At 48.1% G+C, this 18,970-nt stretch overlaps 1 protein-coding gene across 1 annotated transcript in view; it reads right to left on the bottom strand.

Moving 5' to 3' along the window:
• Nucleotides 1-18,755, bottom strand: part of BPNT2 (3'(2'), 5'-bisphosphate nucleotidase 2) — a 32,367-nt gene extending 13,612 nt beyond the window's left edge. The window contains exon 1 of the mRNA XM_029068950.2: nucleotides 18,214-18,755. Within this exon, the coding sequence (XP_028924783.1) occupies nucleotides 18,214-18,579 (366 nt within the window). The 5' untranslated portion in view covers nucleotides 18,580-18,755. The remainder of the gene's footprint in view (nucleotides 1-18,213) is intronic.
• Nucleotides 18,756-18,970: the final 215 nt, after the last annotated feature.

Here is an 18,970-nt window from a genome sequence, read left to right as displayed (position 1 = left end):
AAGAGGACTAAGGATAAACTCCTGGAGGGTGGGAGGTAGTGAGTAAGTGAGAGAGAGTGTGTGTGTGTGGTTGCTTGCTTGCTGTCTTGCAAGGTGGTTAGCTTTCTTGGGGTGGGGAAATATACAGCTTCCTGGAGCTGGTGTCCCCAAATAAACCTTACATACACACACACTCACACACAGACCCAATTCTGTCTGCTTGCTGAATTCCAGTGTAGGAGATCTCAGACAGTGGGGGAGTCCTTCAGAGTGATTCTGCAGGGCTCCTTTAATAGGAGTAGCCCCAGGCCACTTATGTTCTTATCTTTATGCTCCTATCTTGCTTCTCCTCCCTTATCTTTATACTCTACTCTTGGTTCCTCTGCCAATCATTTATATATAATATCTGTGTCCCTCCCCACCCCCTCCCCCCAGATCGAAAACTCCTTGAGGGTTGGGACCTTGTCTAGACTGTAAGATCGTTGTGGGCAGGGAATGTGCCTGCTATATTGTTATATTGTACTCGCCCGAGCACTTAGTACAGTGCTCTGCACACAGTAAGTGCTCGATAAATATGACTGATTCACTGATTGATGGAAGCAGCTCGCCCTAGTAGCAAGAGCACAGCCTTAAGAGCCAGAGGACGAGGGTTGTAATCTCAGCTCTGCCACCTGTCTGCTGCATAACCTTGGGCAAGTCACAACTTCTCTGTGCCTCAGTTACCTCATCTGTAAAACGGGGATTAAGAAGGTGGGCCCCATATGGGACAGGGACTGTGGCCAACCCAATTACTTTGTATCTACTCCAACACTTAGAACAGTGCTTGGCACACAGTAAATACTGAATAACATAATTATTATTATTACTACTTTCTATACTGCACTCTCTGGAGCATTCAAGTAGCAATGCTTGATTATTGAACACGCACTGAGTGCAATGACTCCAATTTGGGGCGCCATTACTTCAAAGATGACCCTCCCGCTGGTACCAAAGAAACATGACAACACTGGGGCATCTTGCTATCCTGATGACGGATAAAGTTCTATCAGATTACTTGAATCTCAGTATTGTTTCTCATTTCAATGAAGTGCCTGATTTCAGTGTGGCCTAGTGGAAAGAGCCTGAGTTTGCGAGTGAGGCGACCCAGGTTCTAATCCCAGCTCTGCCCATAGACTGCTGAGTGACTGCAAGTGAGTCACTTCACCTCTCTGTGCTTCTGTGGCCACATCTGTAAAATAATAATAATGTTGGTATTTGTTAAGGGCTTACTATGTGCAGAGCACTGTTCTAAGCGCTGGGGTAGATACAGGGTAATCAGGTTGTCCCATGTGAGGCTCACTGTCTTAATCCCCATTTAACAGATGAGGTAACTGAGGCACAGAGAAGTTAAGTGACTTGCCCACAGTCACACCGCTGACAAGTGGAGAAGCAGCGTGGCTCAGTGGAAAGAGCAAGGGCTTTGGAGTCAGAGGTCATGGGTTCGAATCCCCGCTCGGCCTCTTGTCAGCTGTGTGACTGTGGGCAAGTCACTTCACTTCTCTGTGCCTCAGTTACCTCATCTGTAAAATGGGGATTAAGACGGTGAGCCCCACGTGGGACAACCTGATTCCCCTGTGTCTACCCCAGCGCTTAGAACAGTGCTCTGCACATAATAAGCGCTTAACAAATACCAACATTATTATTATTAGAGCTAAGTCACCTGCACACCCTATATCTACGACTGAGCCCCCCCGCCACGTGGGCCAGGGATGGTCCCCTTGCTGATTATTTTCTACGTGTCCTAGTGCTGAGCACCCAATGAGCATTTACTAAAAGCCAAGTTATTATTCTTTCTTATCCGATCAGGCCATAGGAAGCACAGGTGAGTCATCTACTGTTTTGTTCAGCTGAAAAAACCACGGACATCTGTTCTCTGCTCCAACTGTAACTAACTACTCGACAAGTCCACTTTCGCAGAAAGGACGTAGACAAGAAAAACTAGGTGTTAGTGATCTCGTCTTCTCAGGTCAGTCTCCCACTGTATTTTCCTTCACACCGAGACTTACACTGGAATCTAGTACTATTCAGACCTCTCTGCACGATTAAGTGATAGTGATGCCTTCACTCCCTAAAGGAACACTTTGCTCTGAGTCAATAAGGCTTCACAAAACTTTCCCAAATGGTTTTGTAACTGCCACTCTAACCACGAGAGCTCACCGAAGGTGCAGACACACTGCGGTCACTGCCGATCGCTGATCATTAAGCTGATTCATAAAATGCCTTAAAAAAGTCAGAGCTCACAAACCAACACACCCCCAGGCAAACTCTACCTTCTGAGGGGTGGAATGCCACTGTGACAAGGATAAAGTGGGGGCTGATCTCATAAAGGTGAGCGACTGGCCAAAAAGCTGAGCGATGAGCTTCTAAACCCGTTGTGGGCAGGGACGGTCTCTCTGCTGGATCGTACTTTCCAAGCGCTTAGTACAGTGCTCTGCACACAGTAAGCGCTCAATGAATGAATGAATGTTGAATCCAAGGAAAAACAACTCCAAACATATGGTGACAGGCTCTGGGCTATCAGTCATGACCCCGAAAAGACCCTGAAATCTTGGTGACCACTCCTTAAAATTAACAGTCAAGAGTGTAATAGTATAGACAACAGCCAGGGAAGCCAACAGTGCTGGACGCCATCAGGCACGTTATTGGATACAGGGAATCATCATTATTATTATTAAGAAACAAGCAAGGCACAGGATTTTGCAAATATAAAGCTAGATGCCTAGATAATAATACTACATTAGGTTCAGGTTCCCATATTTTATGGAAGGTGCCAGAACCAGCGGAGAGGATAGGCCCCACCCCCAACAAACCGATCTGAGGGATGGATACCACTCCCCAAGACTGTAAACTCCTAAGGGGCTCTATGTGCCCCGGTTGCAAAGACATTAGCTCCCAAGGGTGTGGATAAAGTACTGGTCTCGGAACCGTTCTTCATGAAGGTGGTTAGCTCTGGGCCAACGAAAAGCAATGCTTTCTTCACACTGGATGGGTTTGGGTAAGGGGATTTGCTAGGAAATGTGGAGTCAAAAACACCTTTAGGCTCAAGAAGGGATCTAATGAATTCAAGAACAATCCACCCACAATGTATACATAACTGGAGGGGGAAAACCAGCAAGAGTTTGGTGTACCCCTTCCTATGAGGATGGATGAAAAGGTGCCAAACAGAGAGTATGATGGGTCTGGTGCTGGCTCAAAGCCGGATCCTAGCTGAGGAACGGAAACATTGGGCCTTCCTTGCTTGGCCCTGGCCCAGGAACGGGCACCTGTGGGCCCAATTCGACCCATCTAGGAACAAGGGCTCTGGGCCAGGAATTAGCAAAATTTTCCTGGTCTGACCCCAGCCCCGTGGACGGCTCTGCCCCAAGTCCTGCGGGTGCCTGCATTTCCCTCTTCCCTGGCCAATGGTTTTCCTAATGTCCTGGTGTTCAAAATTAAAACCTGGCATCCCTTAAGGATGCCGTGTTCTACTCAGAGTCCTCTGGTGCCACTGTAGGGAGACAGAATACTGGACCACGGGCCTGATTCCGAACACTATTTCCTCTGTGCGAATCGGGGTGCAGGCCACTCAGCACAAGGGTTTTGGCACTGGAAGACCATTTTAGCTGATGCAGTACTGAAATCAGACCAACCTGTAACGAATCATCAGTGAGGCAGGGCTGTACCAGCAGCAAACATCTTCACATTCAATCAAGGGCATTTATTGAACTTTTACTGGGTGCAGAGCACTACACCAAGTTGTTGGGTGAGAACGCTACAGTGAAGTACTGTATATGATCAATTCCTGCCCACAGGAGCATAAGACTCCTACTACGATCTGGGTCTTTAAAAGAATCACATCAAAGTATTTCAGTGGATATTAACTGCACAAAAATATGCACTTAAAGTGCAGGCAGGCTTTATTCTAAACTCGGAAATAACTGATCAATACATTTCAAAGTACCGTTGCTAAAAATAAGCCAACGTATCGGCCGAAGCATCGTACTGAATAAACTACAAAGAAATCATCTGCTTGATTGGATTATCTTGTCAGCACTGAGGACAGTGTTTGGCACACAGTAGGCCCTTAATAAATGCCATAATTGCACATTACTATAAATGGTACCAGCTCGCCCACAGAAAAGCAGTTGGTATTTGGTGAAGGGGATCAGGAAACCGGCTGTTCCTAATCGGAAGCTCTGCTGTTCCTGTCACAGAGGATACACTACACATCTGTAATTATGTTGATGTGGTTCTCATGCTAAAATCATTACACGAGATTAAATGTAGGGGCAAAAGGCTGAGGAAGATAAGTGCAAGAAGCTAACTTCATTTTCTAGTGGAGAGAGAACTCACTGGAGACTTTCAGCAAGTTCAGATTTCAGCAAGGAGACTAGGCTGTAAGCTCGCTGTGGCCAGGGAATATGCCTGCTATATTATACTCTCCCAGACACTTAGTATAGTGCTCTGAACACACCAAACACTCAAATACCATTGACTGAGTTTAATGAACTAAGATCACTACAACTGATTTTCACAACTTTACCGTCTGAATTCTATTCCAGAAAGAATGGAAATGTGTTTTTTTTCCTTTCCAAAAAGCAAGATTATTAACACACCTATGGGCAACTATAGAATCCTCCTTCATTTTCTTTTCTTACCATGTACCCAAAGTGTCCCAAAAGAAAAGCCTTTCTGAGTGTCTAAGGAATAAACACATTAATGATCTGCCCCCAATCTTTTCCTAAAAATCTGAGAATACAATTTTGGGTTTAGTCGGAGCCACATTCATTGAGAGCCCAGATGTAGAAAGTTAGCTTATTTTTACTGAACCAAAGTTGAATTAGCCAGTCAATAAGTATCTATTACGATCCCTCATCCGCATCCTTCCTCTGGCCTGGAACACACCACACGTAATTGTACAACAGACGACCACTCTCCCCACCTTAAAAAACTTCTTATAATCCCATCTCCTCCTAGAGGCCTTCCCCTACTAACTTCTCATTTCCCCTTCTCCCTCTCCCTTCTGCACTTCGTATGCAGTTGGATCTGAATCCTTTAAACACTTGACATTCTCCCTGCTCTCATCCAATTATTTTAGTCTGTCTCTCGCTCTGGTCTTCACGCTCCCTGTGGTCAGGGATTGTGTCTACCAACTCTGTTGTACTCTACTCTCTCAAGTGCCCAGTATAGTGCTCTGCACACAGTAAGCGCTTAATGTTATTAACTAAAGTTTACTGGGGGCTTACTGGGTGCAAAGGACTGTGCTAAACACTTGGGAGAGTACAATACAATAGGGTTGGTAAAAATGATCCCTAATCACAAGGACCTTACAGGCTAGATGGGGAGACAGATTGTAGATAGGGAAAACGGGAGAGAATAAGGAGAGGTACATAAATGCTGTGGGATTGGGAGTGGGGTGGATATCAAGTGCTTAAGGGGTACTTAAAACTAAAAATTTACTTCAAATTAACCCTACTTTAAGTTGAACAAGGGGAAAAGGGCTCATTAGCTACTCTGGGGACTCAACCAAGCTGATCTTACGGTCAAAGTGCCCTCAGCAACAAACAACTGGCAAGGGCGCCGCAAAACTGATTAGTATAAAACCATTCAGGCAGAGAAAACTAAGGAAGCCTGTGAAAATTCCAAAAATTAATTTCAGATTGACTCAGTGGCATACTCGTTGGAGGCGGAGTCTTTAGGTTCCTTGGAGACCCACCTAACTCTTACCAGATCTTCAAGAGTGAAATGACTCATGCCCCTGGGGCAAGACTTCCCACTCTTGGCTCATTGCTTTCAACTGCCTTAGTAAATATTATGCTAGTATATCTGAAACATCAGTTTTAGCTGGAGACACTCCCGGAGTCAAGAATATAAACATTAAAAAGCTTAAAGGAAATATGGAACAGGACTACAGAGATAAAACAAAGTGAGAGCATGAGGCACGTCACAGGGCTTGGTACTTCATCTGCTTTCCAAACGAACGAGGTTAAAATGTACAACAACATTTTTGATTAATAAAAACAACATTATAAAGACTTCCGATAAACACTGCACTTTCCTAGACGGTTTGAAACACAAGAGCGAAGAGGAGTTGATTTCTTTGCGGCCACACGAAATCTAGTCTGTAAAACACTGAGAAATTTTCAGTCCCACTACCAGTGATTCACACTCTGTCACTTGGGCGGTTTCCATCTTGGCTTCTCCGCACGTACAACTGGGGCTAGTGTGTTTTGGAACGCTGTGAAGGTCGCCTTCATGAAAGGATCTTCAGATACTCTGATGAAATTCTAGATTCTATTTATTAGTCTTGCTGCTTAGCAAGTTCAAACGTTACAAACATTGCTAATGCAACCTTATGAGCCCTACGATCTAGGTTACTCTATCATTAGGGTCATTTTATAGATGGGGAAGCTACTCATGCCCAAAGGGCTGGGGTCAGTGAGACCTGCGATTAGAGCTTGAAAGTTCAGAATTTCCAGTTCCCTTAACAGACTCCCCGTGGGGCTGAAGATAGACAACAACCTGGGAAAATACTCCCACTCGAAAAACATACTACAGCGACAGTGGGGAACTTGGAAGAGGGATTCCAAACTGGGAAAACACTTCTACCAGGCCAGGTCACCTCCTTTTAGGATATCAACCCTGCTCCAGAGTCAGGCCAAGTGAGGTCCCAGAGGATTCTCCAGAAAATGCAAACTGATGGGGTGGAGCAGTCCTTTCTCTGGCTAGTGGAGTCCAGCCTCCAGCTGCCGACTGCCAGGGAGAGAAGTGCCAACCCCTGCTGCAGCAGAGACTGGACCGAAAGTCAGACACATGCAGCCCTGACGCTTTCCACTCCTGTGACTCCGAAACTGCAGAAACGCCACCCCCGCCCCCTCCTTCCAACTTGCCATCGCAGAAGACAAGTCCCGTCCCCCACGGGACCAAGGGCGGATGGAAACTCCACCTTCCCCAAGACCACCTGGCAGTTTGGACCACTCTTTCCAGCTCTTTCAGTTTACTTAGGTTCAAATTTATTACGCTCAAAGATCAATATAAAATGTATTAAATGATCATCTCAGAAGTTCCATAAAGATTAAAGATCGTTTCTGCCCGGGTCTCATTACTTAGGAGCTAAGACTTATTCACTGATATTTATTTAGAGTAAGTAAAGAAGACAAGCGTGGGTGACTGAAATCAATATCATCCTTGAAAAGCAGCGTGGCCGAGTGGATAGATCATGGGTCTGAGAGTCGGAAGGACCTGGGGTCTCTGCCACTTGTCTGCTGCGTGACCCTGGGCAAGGCACTTAACTTCTCTGTACTTCAGTTACCTAACCTGCAAAATGGGGATTAAGACTTTGAGCCTCCAAGGGATACTATGCCATCACATCAATCCCAATGGTCAGTACAGTGAATGGCATAATAAAAACTTAAATACCATTTAACAACAACAAAAAAAAACTAGTGTGAGAAATTTAGGTGTGCGATTACTTTAGGATTCATGCCTTTTCTATAGCCTTATGGATGGGTTTTTTGTGGCTCATGGAATCTAACCCAACTAACTGGAAAAATGGTATTTCTAAAGGATTTTGGTTTCTTCTCTCCATCCTTGTGCCAGTGTTAAACTCCACTCTGGGCTACAGAAGAGCGCAGGCTTAGAGCTCTGGTCTCCAATGCCTCAAAGCACACATGTACGCAAGCCAACATATATGTAGGGCAGTGTGCACATTGGGGAGACAGACTTTCCTTCTAATTTAAGAGGTTCAGAAAGAATCCTCAAAAGATTTAAAAACTTTATTATGGGTTCGGAATGACCAAAGATCTCAGCTCACAATAGCGATCATCTACGCTTCCAGAACAACTTCATACCAGGACTTCAATGAACAGAAGATTCATCGGTAACTGGGGTCTGATCCAAATACAGCTAAAACGCCAAGCCACTAATGTGACTACGGCACAGAAACACCTTCAGACTCACCAAGCCACGGCAGATGCTCACCCAAATGTGAGGCTGCTTGTACAATCGGCACAGAATTCCAACTGATCCTAAAAAGGGCAGTTCCTTATTCCCTTTTCTTACTGGGAGGAGGGGAAAGACAGAATCCCCTCCAAGTCTCATTTCAGGCGGGAGCCTTCAAGCTACATGAATAAACTACAAAAATCCCAATTCTGAAAAAGGGGAGCAGGTATATTCACACACCACAGAGGTGGAAGCCCATAAAATTAGTCGATAAAAAGCCTAGTGGAAAAAGCATGGTGCTGGGAGTCAGAGGATCTAGGTTCTAATTCTGGCTCTGCCACTTGTCTGTTGTGTGACCTCGAGCAAATCACTTAACTTCTCCGTATCCAACCTGAAAACCTCAGGGCTCAGGACAGTGCTTGGAACATAGTAAGTGATTACCAGCATTATTATCATTATTCCAGAGCAGAGGCAGGGTGTGGGCAAGGGGTCAGCGGCAAGAGAGACGAGATCGAGGTACGGGGAGTAGGTCCTGGCCCCACTCTCTCCCCCACCCCTGCCCTTCAAGTATCTGGTTTAGATCTTGCTTCCACTGTCTCCTAGCTGTGTTTGGGCTTTCTTTCTCACCCTTTTCCCCAACCACCAAAAGCCCAAGCACCCTGCCTCCAGTCAGCCAAGGCGACGGCACACAACACAGACCCCGGCCCCAGTGACTCAACCTACAAGTTACAGGCTTCTCCCTTTGGGCCCCTAACAGATAATCACTGATTAGTTACTCCACAACATCCACTTGGGACTCCCCTTCCTAGGGTTGCTTTTAACAACTCTACAAAGGGGATAACAATAATGATGATGATAAAATATCTGTTAAGTGCTTAATATGTGCCAAACACTGTACTTAGCCTGGGATAAATACAAGATAATCAGGTAGAGAAGCAGCATGGCCTAATGGATAGAGCGTGGGCTTGGGAATCTGAAAGATGTGGGTTCTAATCCCAGCGCCGCCACTTGTCCCGTGTGACCTATGGCAAGTAACTTCTCTGTGCCTCAGTGACCTCATCTGAAAAATGGGGGTTCAGACTGTGAGCCCCAGGTGAGACAAGAGCTCTATCTAACCTGATTACCATGTATCTACCCCAGTAATGTATCTACCCCCGTACTTAAAACAGTGCCTGGCACATAAAAAGCACATCACAAATACCATTAAAAAAAGGTAGAACCCAAAATCCCTGCCTCACATGACCTCACGCGGGGCCAATCAATCAATCTCAGGGGAGCCTCCTGTGGCCAGCTGAAGGGCCCGCCGTTGCTATGAAGCAGCGTGGCTCAGTGGAAAGAGCCCAGGCTTGGGTGTCGGCGGTCATGGGTTCTAATCCCGACTCCACCGCTTGTCAGCTGTGACTTTGGGCAAGTCATTTCACTTCTCTGTGCCTCAGTTCCCTCATTTGTAAAATGGAGATTAAAACTGAGAGCCCCATAAGGGACAACCTGATCACCTTGTATCCCCCCAGCGCTTAGAACAGTGCTTTGCACATAGCGTTTAACAAATACCACCATTATTATTATTATTGTTACTTCAGGAGCCCACCTCACACATTTCTTGCCCCCTCCCCTCTCCACAGCATCTGGCTAAACATATCACCCTGCCATGTTGGATGCTCGAGTGGGTGACTGGCGGCTACTGTACTTCTTCTGTCTCTCCAATCACATCCTTAGCACAAGGGCAGGGCTGGGTTAGTGCATATAATTGCTTGTAATTCCCTACAGTATAGAGGGTGCACAGTAACTACTGTTGATTTACAGTTCAATTTTAATCATTTTTCTCCCCCTGCCCACAATTCCACAATAAAAAGAAAAAAAAATCTTCTGACTGTATGCTTAGGGGTGCGCAAGACGAAGAAGAGCAGAACCACCGCCGAGAGTCTACTGCGCCTCAGTGACCCTAAACAATATTTGTTCCTCAGTTAGGATTCTGATATTAGTGTCATTTGTTTTGCTTTTCACCCCCCTCGTTAGCTAAAGTCAATGCCAATACTAGATTAGTAATGTTTGCTATTGCTCACTCTTACAGCCGTCCTCTTGCCTGGCAGATTTAATAAGGCTGTTTTTATCTGCTCATTTCTCTCCTGGGGTGTATCTTGTCAACCTAGGTCTCATTAGGGGAGTTTATATGGGTCATTAGTGAAATGCAGACTGCGCTTTGTTGATCTAGTGAAGGGAAGATCGCCTTTTCTTTGTTTGTGTTGTACAGTGCTGTCACGTTGGAAGTTTCATGGTCTCATAATAGAGGGTTGCTGCAAAGGCCCGGGAATCCTGTGAGTTCCACCATCAGGCTGGAACACTTCCACCTAATTAAGAGGGAGCGCCTACCTCTAACTTCTGAAAGCTTCCCTAACACTCAAAACTGCTTTCCCCAAAGAAAATTCCATCCATCTTTTAAGGCTGTCAGAGTGGCTGGGGAAGATTCACTAAAAACAAGGGCCAGCAGCAGGCTCTCTCTAAACCCGGCTGTTCTTTGCTATTCAGAGAGAGACAGAGAGAGAGGCGTGCCACAGCATGGACAGTTGACAGGTCGGGGGGAAGGGAGAGTAGACGGGGAAGAAGAAATGAAGAAGGATGAGGATAGGGTGGGTGTGGGGAGACTTCACGGCTTCCCTCGCTTGCCTATGTCATCTTGAGCAAGTCCTCAAGTTTCCTCATCTATAAGTAAAATCCACGTCCCCCCGACTTCCTCCCTCTTAGACCGTGAGCCCCATGGGGCAGGGACTATGTCCAATCTATCTTGCATCTCTCCCGGTGACTGGTGCTAAACAGACTGTGAACTCCACGTGGGTCAGGGAGCCAGTCCGGCCTGATTATCTTGTCTCTAAACTCTGCACTTAATACAGAGTATCTGCCCAGAGTAAAATACAATTACTACTATTGTCACTGTTTAGAATAATAATAATAAAAAAACTTTATCATCATCACAACGGGTCGATGGAGCTATGCGGGAACCAGCATTAACCTTGTTATCCCACCCCCAGGGCCCTGGGGCCTGTCTTAACTAAAGACCCTTCTAGACCCTCCTTGCTTCACCACCCCCTCTGACCTCCTCAACCTCAATTTAGTTAGTTTTCACTAACATGACTTTTTCAAACAACAAAATTAGACTGCGAATCCCTGTGGGCCAGAGAATTCTATCTGAACTATTTAATGGCTCTACACCAGCACTTGACACGATGCTTGCCCATAGTTAGCATTTGATAAACACCATAATTAATCAGTAACAGCTGAAAACCAAGCAAAAATACCCAATTTTCTACAGGATGAGCATGACAGGATGTGGAGAAAGTGACATCTGGAGTAAACAGAACATTGAGACGTCCAGTTTGTCACTACCTAAAGTCAGTAGGAGGCATGGGAAAAACCCTTCTACCTTAAAGGGTCATCTGTCCTGTAGGCCCGCCACAAGTCAAGATATTCCGGAGCTAACTCCTAAATTCCAAACAAGTTACCTGAGATGTTTTGGGCTCCGTCAGTCTGCCAAAAGAGAATACTCTGAGTCGGCCTTAAAGATGTGAGGACTGGTAAGCTTCGGGTCCCTTGTACGGAATATTCTCACCACAGAGCTGACAGGGGTCTCATTATTTGAGACCAGAGAAGCAGCGTGGCTCAGTGGAAAGAGCATGGGCTTTGGAGTCAGAGGTCATGAGTTCGAATCCCAGCTCTGCCACTTGTCAGCTGTGTGACTGTGGGCGAGTCACTTAACTTCTCTGTGCCTCAGTTACCTCATCTGTAAAATGGGGATTAAGACTGTGAGCCCCACGTGGGACAACCCGATCCCCCTGTGTCTACCCCAGCGCTTAGAATAGTGCCCTGCACATAGTAAGCGCTTAACAAATACCAACATTATTATTATTATTATTTGGTTCCCGACTCCGCCTCCCGTCTGGGCAGGGGTCCCCGCTGGGCGAAGGCACAGAGCAGGTGCCACACTGGGAAGGCATGAGGACTGGGTCCTAATTCCTCCCTGCCCCCCTGCTGCCCTCTGGGGAGGAAGGAGTCGGACTGCTTCGGGTCATCTCCGGGGATCCTGGAGTACCGACCTCCGACGGCCCACTTCCTTCCTCTGACAGCGCACTTCCTTCTGACGAAGAGCCTTCCTTCTGACTCTACTCTCCCCTGTTGTCTCTGCCCAGGTTCCCAGCTGCTTCTGAAGCACCTCCTGCCTTGGTCTAAATCTCCCCTCTAGCTGCGCCTCTGACCCTATCCACAGTCACCTCCTAAAAGCGCACCTGCCCCTCACGATCCTCTCCCACTCCTCACTGCTCTCTTCAATCTCTCGCTCTCGGTAGATCAATCGTACTGTTAAGTGCTTACTGCGTCCAGAGCACGGGAATTAGCCACTGGGAAAGGGAGAGTACAATATAATAATTATGGTAGTTGTTAAGAGCTATGTGCCAAGCACTGTCCTAAGCACTGGGGTAGACAGAAGTTAATCAGGTTGGACTCAGTCTCTGTCCCACATAAGGCTCACACTCATCCCCATTTACTGATGAGGTAACTGAGTCACAGAGAAGTGAAGGCGCAGGCAAGTAGCGGAGCAGGATTGAAACCCAGTCCTCTGACTCCTATGGCCATGCTCTTTTTGGCGGGCCATGCTGCTCCTCAGGAATCCTCCAAGGCTCTCTTCTGGTTCCCCTAATCTTCTCACTCCTCATCCACTCCGTTGGACAGTTCATCTGCTCACACAGCTTCAGTTTCCAACTCTAGGTAGACAACTCCCCAATCTCTCTCTCCAGTCCTGTCCTCTCGCCTAATCTCTAGACTGCGAGCTCGTTACTGGCAGGAAACGTGTCTGCTAATTCTGAACTATATTCTCCCAAGCACTCGGTACAGCACTCTGCACATAGTAAGCACTCAATGAATATGATGGATTGATAATCAATTCCACATCTTCTCTTGCTTCTTGGACCTCTCACCTTGGGTTTTGGAGGCCACCTCAAACTTAGCATGTCTAAACTGAACTGCTCATCTTCAACTTCATGTTCATCTGAACAACAAAATCTTTAAAGTGACAAAATCACGAGTAGGCGGGGCTGGACAGGAGAAAAAGAGGCCCTGATAGAAAAGCAGTCAGAAAGGCCCAGCTTCTCCTCCAGGGAGCATCCTCGGGTTCAAACAAAAGCCCCAGGGCTACTAGGAGAAGACTACAATGACGGGGGGCATAGTTTAAGTTTATTGAGCCAATACTTCCTCGTTCTATTGACCAATTATACCCTGCACCCCAGCAACAGAGTTCACAGAATCCTCAGTAGCGTTTCTAAAGAATCGTTACCCAGTGCAACCACTTGAATCCAAATTTACATTTTTGGAACTAAGAAAATAAGACCAGGACGAAAAGCAAATCCCCGAGGAAGTCGGAAAGAACGATTAAACCACTCACCAGTTAGAAACAAATACTTTGGTCTAAAAATAACTTTAACACACCACACGGCCACAGGTATGGATATATATAGAGCACAAAGAAAAATATTAAGTGGCAACCTACCTCACGAACTCAGGCCACGCTACGGATTTAGTCTTCTTTCCGGTGATTAACACAAAAGGATCTGCCCAGTCCAGCCAGGGAACTGTTATAAACTATTCCCTCCCACGGAGCATTTGCCTCATCCCCCTAACCTTTTCTGCAGGCACCCCACAGGCGTGACTGCAATGTGACCTCAAGCACTACTTTAGGCAGACAATTAAAACAGTTTATTTCCTCTCTAATGCATTTGTTTACCGGAAGAAAACAGGCTCAGGTTAGACAACTTGGCAATAATTCCACGGCAACTTTTTCCCCTCAAGGCCAGGCTTGATGATAGCTTTGTCAAATAGGGTGAGTGGAGCCAGTGCTTTCTAACTCAACTGCCTCATTTAATCCCCAAAGGCCACACTGCTCCATTTAGGGATTTGTTGCCCTCTCGAGGGGCCAAGCCGAAAGTTTTTTGGATTTGGGTGTGTGTGTTGGGGGGTGGGGGGGGAGGGTGCCACCACTTCTGATGTTCATTCATTCATTCAATAGTATTTATTGAGCGCTTACTATGTGCGGAGCACTGTACTAAGCGCTTGGAATGGACAAATCGGTAACAGATAGAGACGGTCCCTGCCCTCTGACGGGCTTACGGTCTAATCGGGGGAGAGGGACAGACAAGAACCACACTTGCTTAGCAGGTATCCTCACACACACGCCTGGCGATACGAAATGACAACATTGTGAGGGGCTCCCCGCAGCACAACACTCTGCGGATGTTTAACGCTCTTGGAACATCTCATTCATTCATTCAATAGTATTTATTGAGCGCTTACTATGTGCAGAGCACTGTACTAAGCGTCTGAAAGATACAATTCGGCACCAGCTAGAGACCATCTCTGCCCAGTGACGGGCTCACGGTCTAAATGGGGGAGACAGACAGCACAGCGAAACAGAACAAAACAAAGACAACATCATCGAGATAAACGGAATCAAAGAGATATACACCTCGTTAACAAAATAAATAGGGAAATTAATAATATATACAAATAAGCACAGTGCTGAAGGGAGGGGAGGGGGAGCAGAGGGAAAGGGGGAGCTCACTCTGGGAAGGCTTCCTGGACATCTACTCCCGGGGGGCCCCAAATATATAGAAATTTGACATTTGAAGAACTTTTAGGATCTTCAAGGTCTTTAGAAACCAATCTGGATTTACTCTTGTGTGTGCAACTATCAGCTGAAGCCTGGCTGAAAAAATGTTCACTCAAGGGCCTGAGTGGCTCTGCTTCTAACCGGCTGGGTCAGGCCCCTGAGGCTGCGCTTCAGCATTCTGCTAAAAACAGGTCCTGCGTTTATAAAAACTTTTGCATGGGTTTCACAACGCACCGCACCTCCGCCTGCCAACTAGCTTGCGGCAGAAGCGCACGTCCCGACGTAAACACGGATAGTAGGGGCACGGGGATGCAAAAGGTGATGGTAAGCCAGGGAAGGGAGGGTTCTAGATCCTCAAGTCACAGCACGGTCTCGTGGAAAGAGCATAGGCCTGGGAGTCAGGGGACCTGGGTTCTAATCTCATCTCTCCCACTTGCCTGCTGTGTGATCCCGGGCACGCTAGGTAACTTCTCTGGGCCTCAGTTTCCTCACCTGTAATATGGGGATTAAAAGCCTACTCTTCAGCCTTTAGACTGACTGAGGCAGGGATGATGTGGTAGTTAACCATGCCCTAGTACAGCGCTTGGTACACAGTAAGCATCTAGATACCACAACAGACTCCGTTCGCCATCAAGTCCTCATCACTACAATCAATATAAAAATAATGGACAAGTCTGAAGGGCACTAAAAGAACCTATCCTTCCCCAAGTGATGTTTGCCCTTCCACCCACCAAACCACAAAGTTTTGAAAAATGGGCCTTAACTGCTCCAAGAACACTCACATGCATTTATAAAGTTTTTTCAATAAGACAGGTAGAGTGGAATTTGTTTTTTGGGGGAGAACTTCACCACTCGGGTGGCGACAACACCTAACGTCTAATGACATCTAACAATCCATCACGGAAGGGAGTCACCTCAGTATGACACACCCATTTTCACTGAGCAGGCCCTTGTTAAGTCTTCTCTAGTGACCCAATTCTCCCCCAATATAAATATTATAGCTAAATACCTAAGGCACAAATCAGCTTTCGGTCTTTTTTTTTTTTTTTTTTAACAGGCGAGTTCAATGCATCCAATTAAAAACAAAAAGTAGGAGAGAAGCTTTTAAGGCTATATTTGTCTTTGATTAAATGTTGAGGTGATATGCACGAGCTCATTACCCAGGGTGACTGCTCTCTTTAACATTCCCTAGTAAGTGGATAACACCATGGAATCATGAAGAGATCCTTATTCAAGGTACAAAACGGCTCTGGGACTAACAGAAAATCTCCTTCTTGGTTTTTCCGAAGGAAATTTCGGTCTGTACTGATATCACTTCTGGACTGCCACTGTAGTATGGCTTCTGGTGATGAAAACTCCCATGCAAACTCTCCAAAGTTATTTTAATGGCCATGAAATGAAGCTCTATTTTCTAAAAACAGGCTCCACACGTTCTAGAGGTGCAGACTAAAAGTCTAGCTCGAAGAAGTTACAGTAGGAATGCCACTTCCCTCAAATACGTAAACTCAGAGGAATATGAATTTCTCCTGATATCACGAGATAAAATGTCAGGGTGCTGGTGTACTCTGACGGGAGTAGGTTGGAAGAATGGGCAAGGGAGTGGGGGAGAGAACCCCTCACTAATTATGTGTGTCTACACTCTGGTTTAAAGATAAAAGAGGTCACCTACAATAAGGGGCCAAGGAAAGGGAAAAGAAAGGGAGGGTCTTAAAAAAACGAGAGGGGGATCCCTTCGGGGGCAGACCACACCACACCGGGGCAATTCCACCTAAATGGGGACAATTCCACCTAAATGACGGCTCCACGAGGTTCCCCATATGCATATGTTCATTCATTGAATCGTATTTAGTGAGCGCTTTCTGAGTGCAGAGCACTGTACTGAGCGCTCGGAAAGTACAACACGGCAATCAAGAGAGAGATTGAGGGCTTGGAAAGTACAATCCGGCAATACAGAGGGACAATCCCTGCCCACCAGTCACTTGACTTCTCTGTGCCTCAGTTCCCTCATCTGTCAAATGGGGATGAAGACTGTGAGCCTCACGTGGGACAACCTCATTCCCCTGTATCTCCCCCAGCGCTTAGAACAGTGCTCTGCCCGTAGTAAGCGCTTAACAAATATCAACATTATTACATACATGTGTGTGGGAGAGGTGCGTAAATATCTATAGATATAGAGAAGCAGCGTGGCTTAGTGGCAACAGCACGGGCTTGGAAGTCAGAGGTTGTGAGTTCTAATCCCGGCTCTGCCACTTAGCTGTGTGACTGTGGGCAAGCCACTTCACTTCTCTGTGTCTCAGTTCCCTCATCTGTCAAATGGGGATGAAGACCGTGAACCCCACGTGGGATACCCTGATTACCTTGTATCTCCCCCAGCGCCTAGAACATGCTTGGCACACAATAAGTGCTTAACAAATACCACCATTTTAGATATATAGTCATAACAATCGACTATAAGGAATCCAATCCAGCCACCAGCCAACCCTGTCGCCATCCAACCGTGCCAAAAAAGTCCTTAGACTATGTGCCAAGCACTGTTTTAAGCGCTGGGGGGGGTGGGTGGAGGGGAGAATATAAAGTCATCAGGTTGTCCCACGTGGGGTTCACAGACTTAATCCCCATTATACAGATGAGGGAACTGATCCCCAGGTGGGGATCACAGTCTTCAGCCCCGTTTTCCCGATGAAGAAACTGAGGCCCAGAGAGGTGAAGTGACTGGCCCCGGGTCACCCAGCCGACAGGTCGGGGAGGTGGGATTCGAAGGGTAATAATAATAATAATGATAATGTTGGTATCTGTTCGGGGCTTATTCTGTGCAGAGCACTGTTCTAAGCACTGGGGGAGAGACAGGGTCATCGGGCTGTCCTACTGTCCCCATTTTCCAGCCGAGGTCACTGAGGCCCTGACAATAATAGTAATAATAATGATGTTGGTATCTGTTTGGGGCTTCCTCTGTGCAGAGCACTGTTCTAAGCGCTGGGGGAGAGCCAGGGTCATCGGGCTGTCCTACTGTCCCCATTTTCCAGCCGAGGTCACCGAGGCCCTGACAATAATAATACTAATAATGTTGGCATCTGTTGGGGGCTTATTCTGTGCAGAGCAATGTTCTAAGCGCTGGGGGGAGAGCCAGGGTCATCGGGCTGTCCTACTGTCCCCATTTTCCAGCCGAGGTCACCGAGGCCCTGACAATAATAGTAATAATAATGATGTTGGTATCTGTTTGGGGCTTCCTCTGTGCAGAGCACTGTTCTAAGCGCTGGGGGAGAGCCAGGGTCATCGGGCTGTCCTACTGTCCCCATTTTCCAGCCGAGGTCACCGAGGCCCTGACAATAATAGTAATAATAATGATGTTGGTATCTGTTCGGGGCTTCCTCTGTGCAGAGCACTGTTCTAAGCGCTGGGGGGAGAGCCAGGGTCATCGGGCTGTCCTACTGTCCCCATTTTCCAGCCGAGGTCACCGAGGCCCAGACGATAATACTACTACTAATAACGTTGGTATCTGTTGGGGGCTTATGCTGGGCAGAGCACTGTTCTAAGCGCCAGGGTCATCGGGCTGCGGCCCAGTGTTGACCCCCCCTTTTCCAGGGGAGGGGGGCGAGGCCCCGAGCCCGGGCGGGCGCCGCCGTTACCTGCAGGCGGGGGAAGGCGGTCTTGAGGAGGAAGAACATCTTTCTGTTGGAGAGCAGGTCCCCGCGGGTCATCTTGTCGTCGGCGCCCTCGCGGGTCTTGCCCTTGGCCTCCTCGTGCAGGGCGTTGCTGTCGCGCACCCGGCGCACCTCGTCGCCGCCCCGCACCGCCGCCGCCACCGCCACGGCCAGCAGCTGGCGGAGCTCCACCGTGGGCCCCGCCGCCCCGGGCCCCGCCGCCCCCCCCAGCACCAGCAGCGCCCAGCGGCCCGCCAGGAAGCCCGAGTACAGGTGGTACAGCAGCCCCAGGCCCAGCAGGCAGAACACCGCCACCCCGAGCGGGGACAGCCGGATCCCCATGGGGGCCATCGCCGACCACGACGACGCCCGCCTCCCCTCACGCCGCGGCGGGGGCGGGGGCGGGGGCGGGGGGGGGGAGGGGGGAGGAGGGAGGAGGAAGGAAAGAGGGAGGAAAGAGGGAGGAAAGAGGGAGGAGAGAGGAAAGAGGGAGGGAGGAGCCCGCGCGCCGCTCCAGGGGACCCGCGCACCCGGAGGCCCCGCCCCCCCCCCCCGCGCGCGCGCCACGCGGCCCCGGCGCGCGCCGCCGACGTCATCCCGAGGGGGAGGGGCGGGGCGGGGAGGAGCGGGCCGGCCCCGCCGCGGGCCACGTGACCTCACCCCGAAGGTGGGGGGCGCGGGCCGGCCCGGCCGCTCGCGCGGACCGCGTGACGTCACCCCGAGGGGAGGGGGGGGCGCGGGC

Source organism: Ornithorhynchus anatinus, chromosome 7 (genome assembly GCF_004115215.2).
Source record: "Ornithorhynchus anatinus isolate Pmale09 chromosome 7, mOrnAna1.pri.v4, whole genome shotgun sequence".
In the NCBI taxonomy this organism is placed as follows: Eukaryota; Metazoa; Chordata; class Mammalia; order Monotremata; family Ornithorhynchidae; genus Ornithorhynchus; species Ornithorhynchus anatinus.
This window is presented reverse-complemented; position numbering and strand designations above follow the sequence as displayed.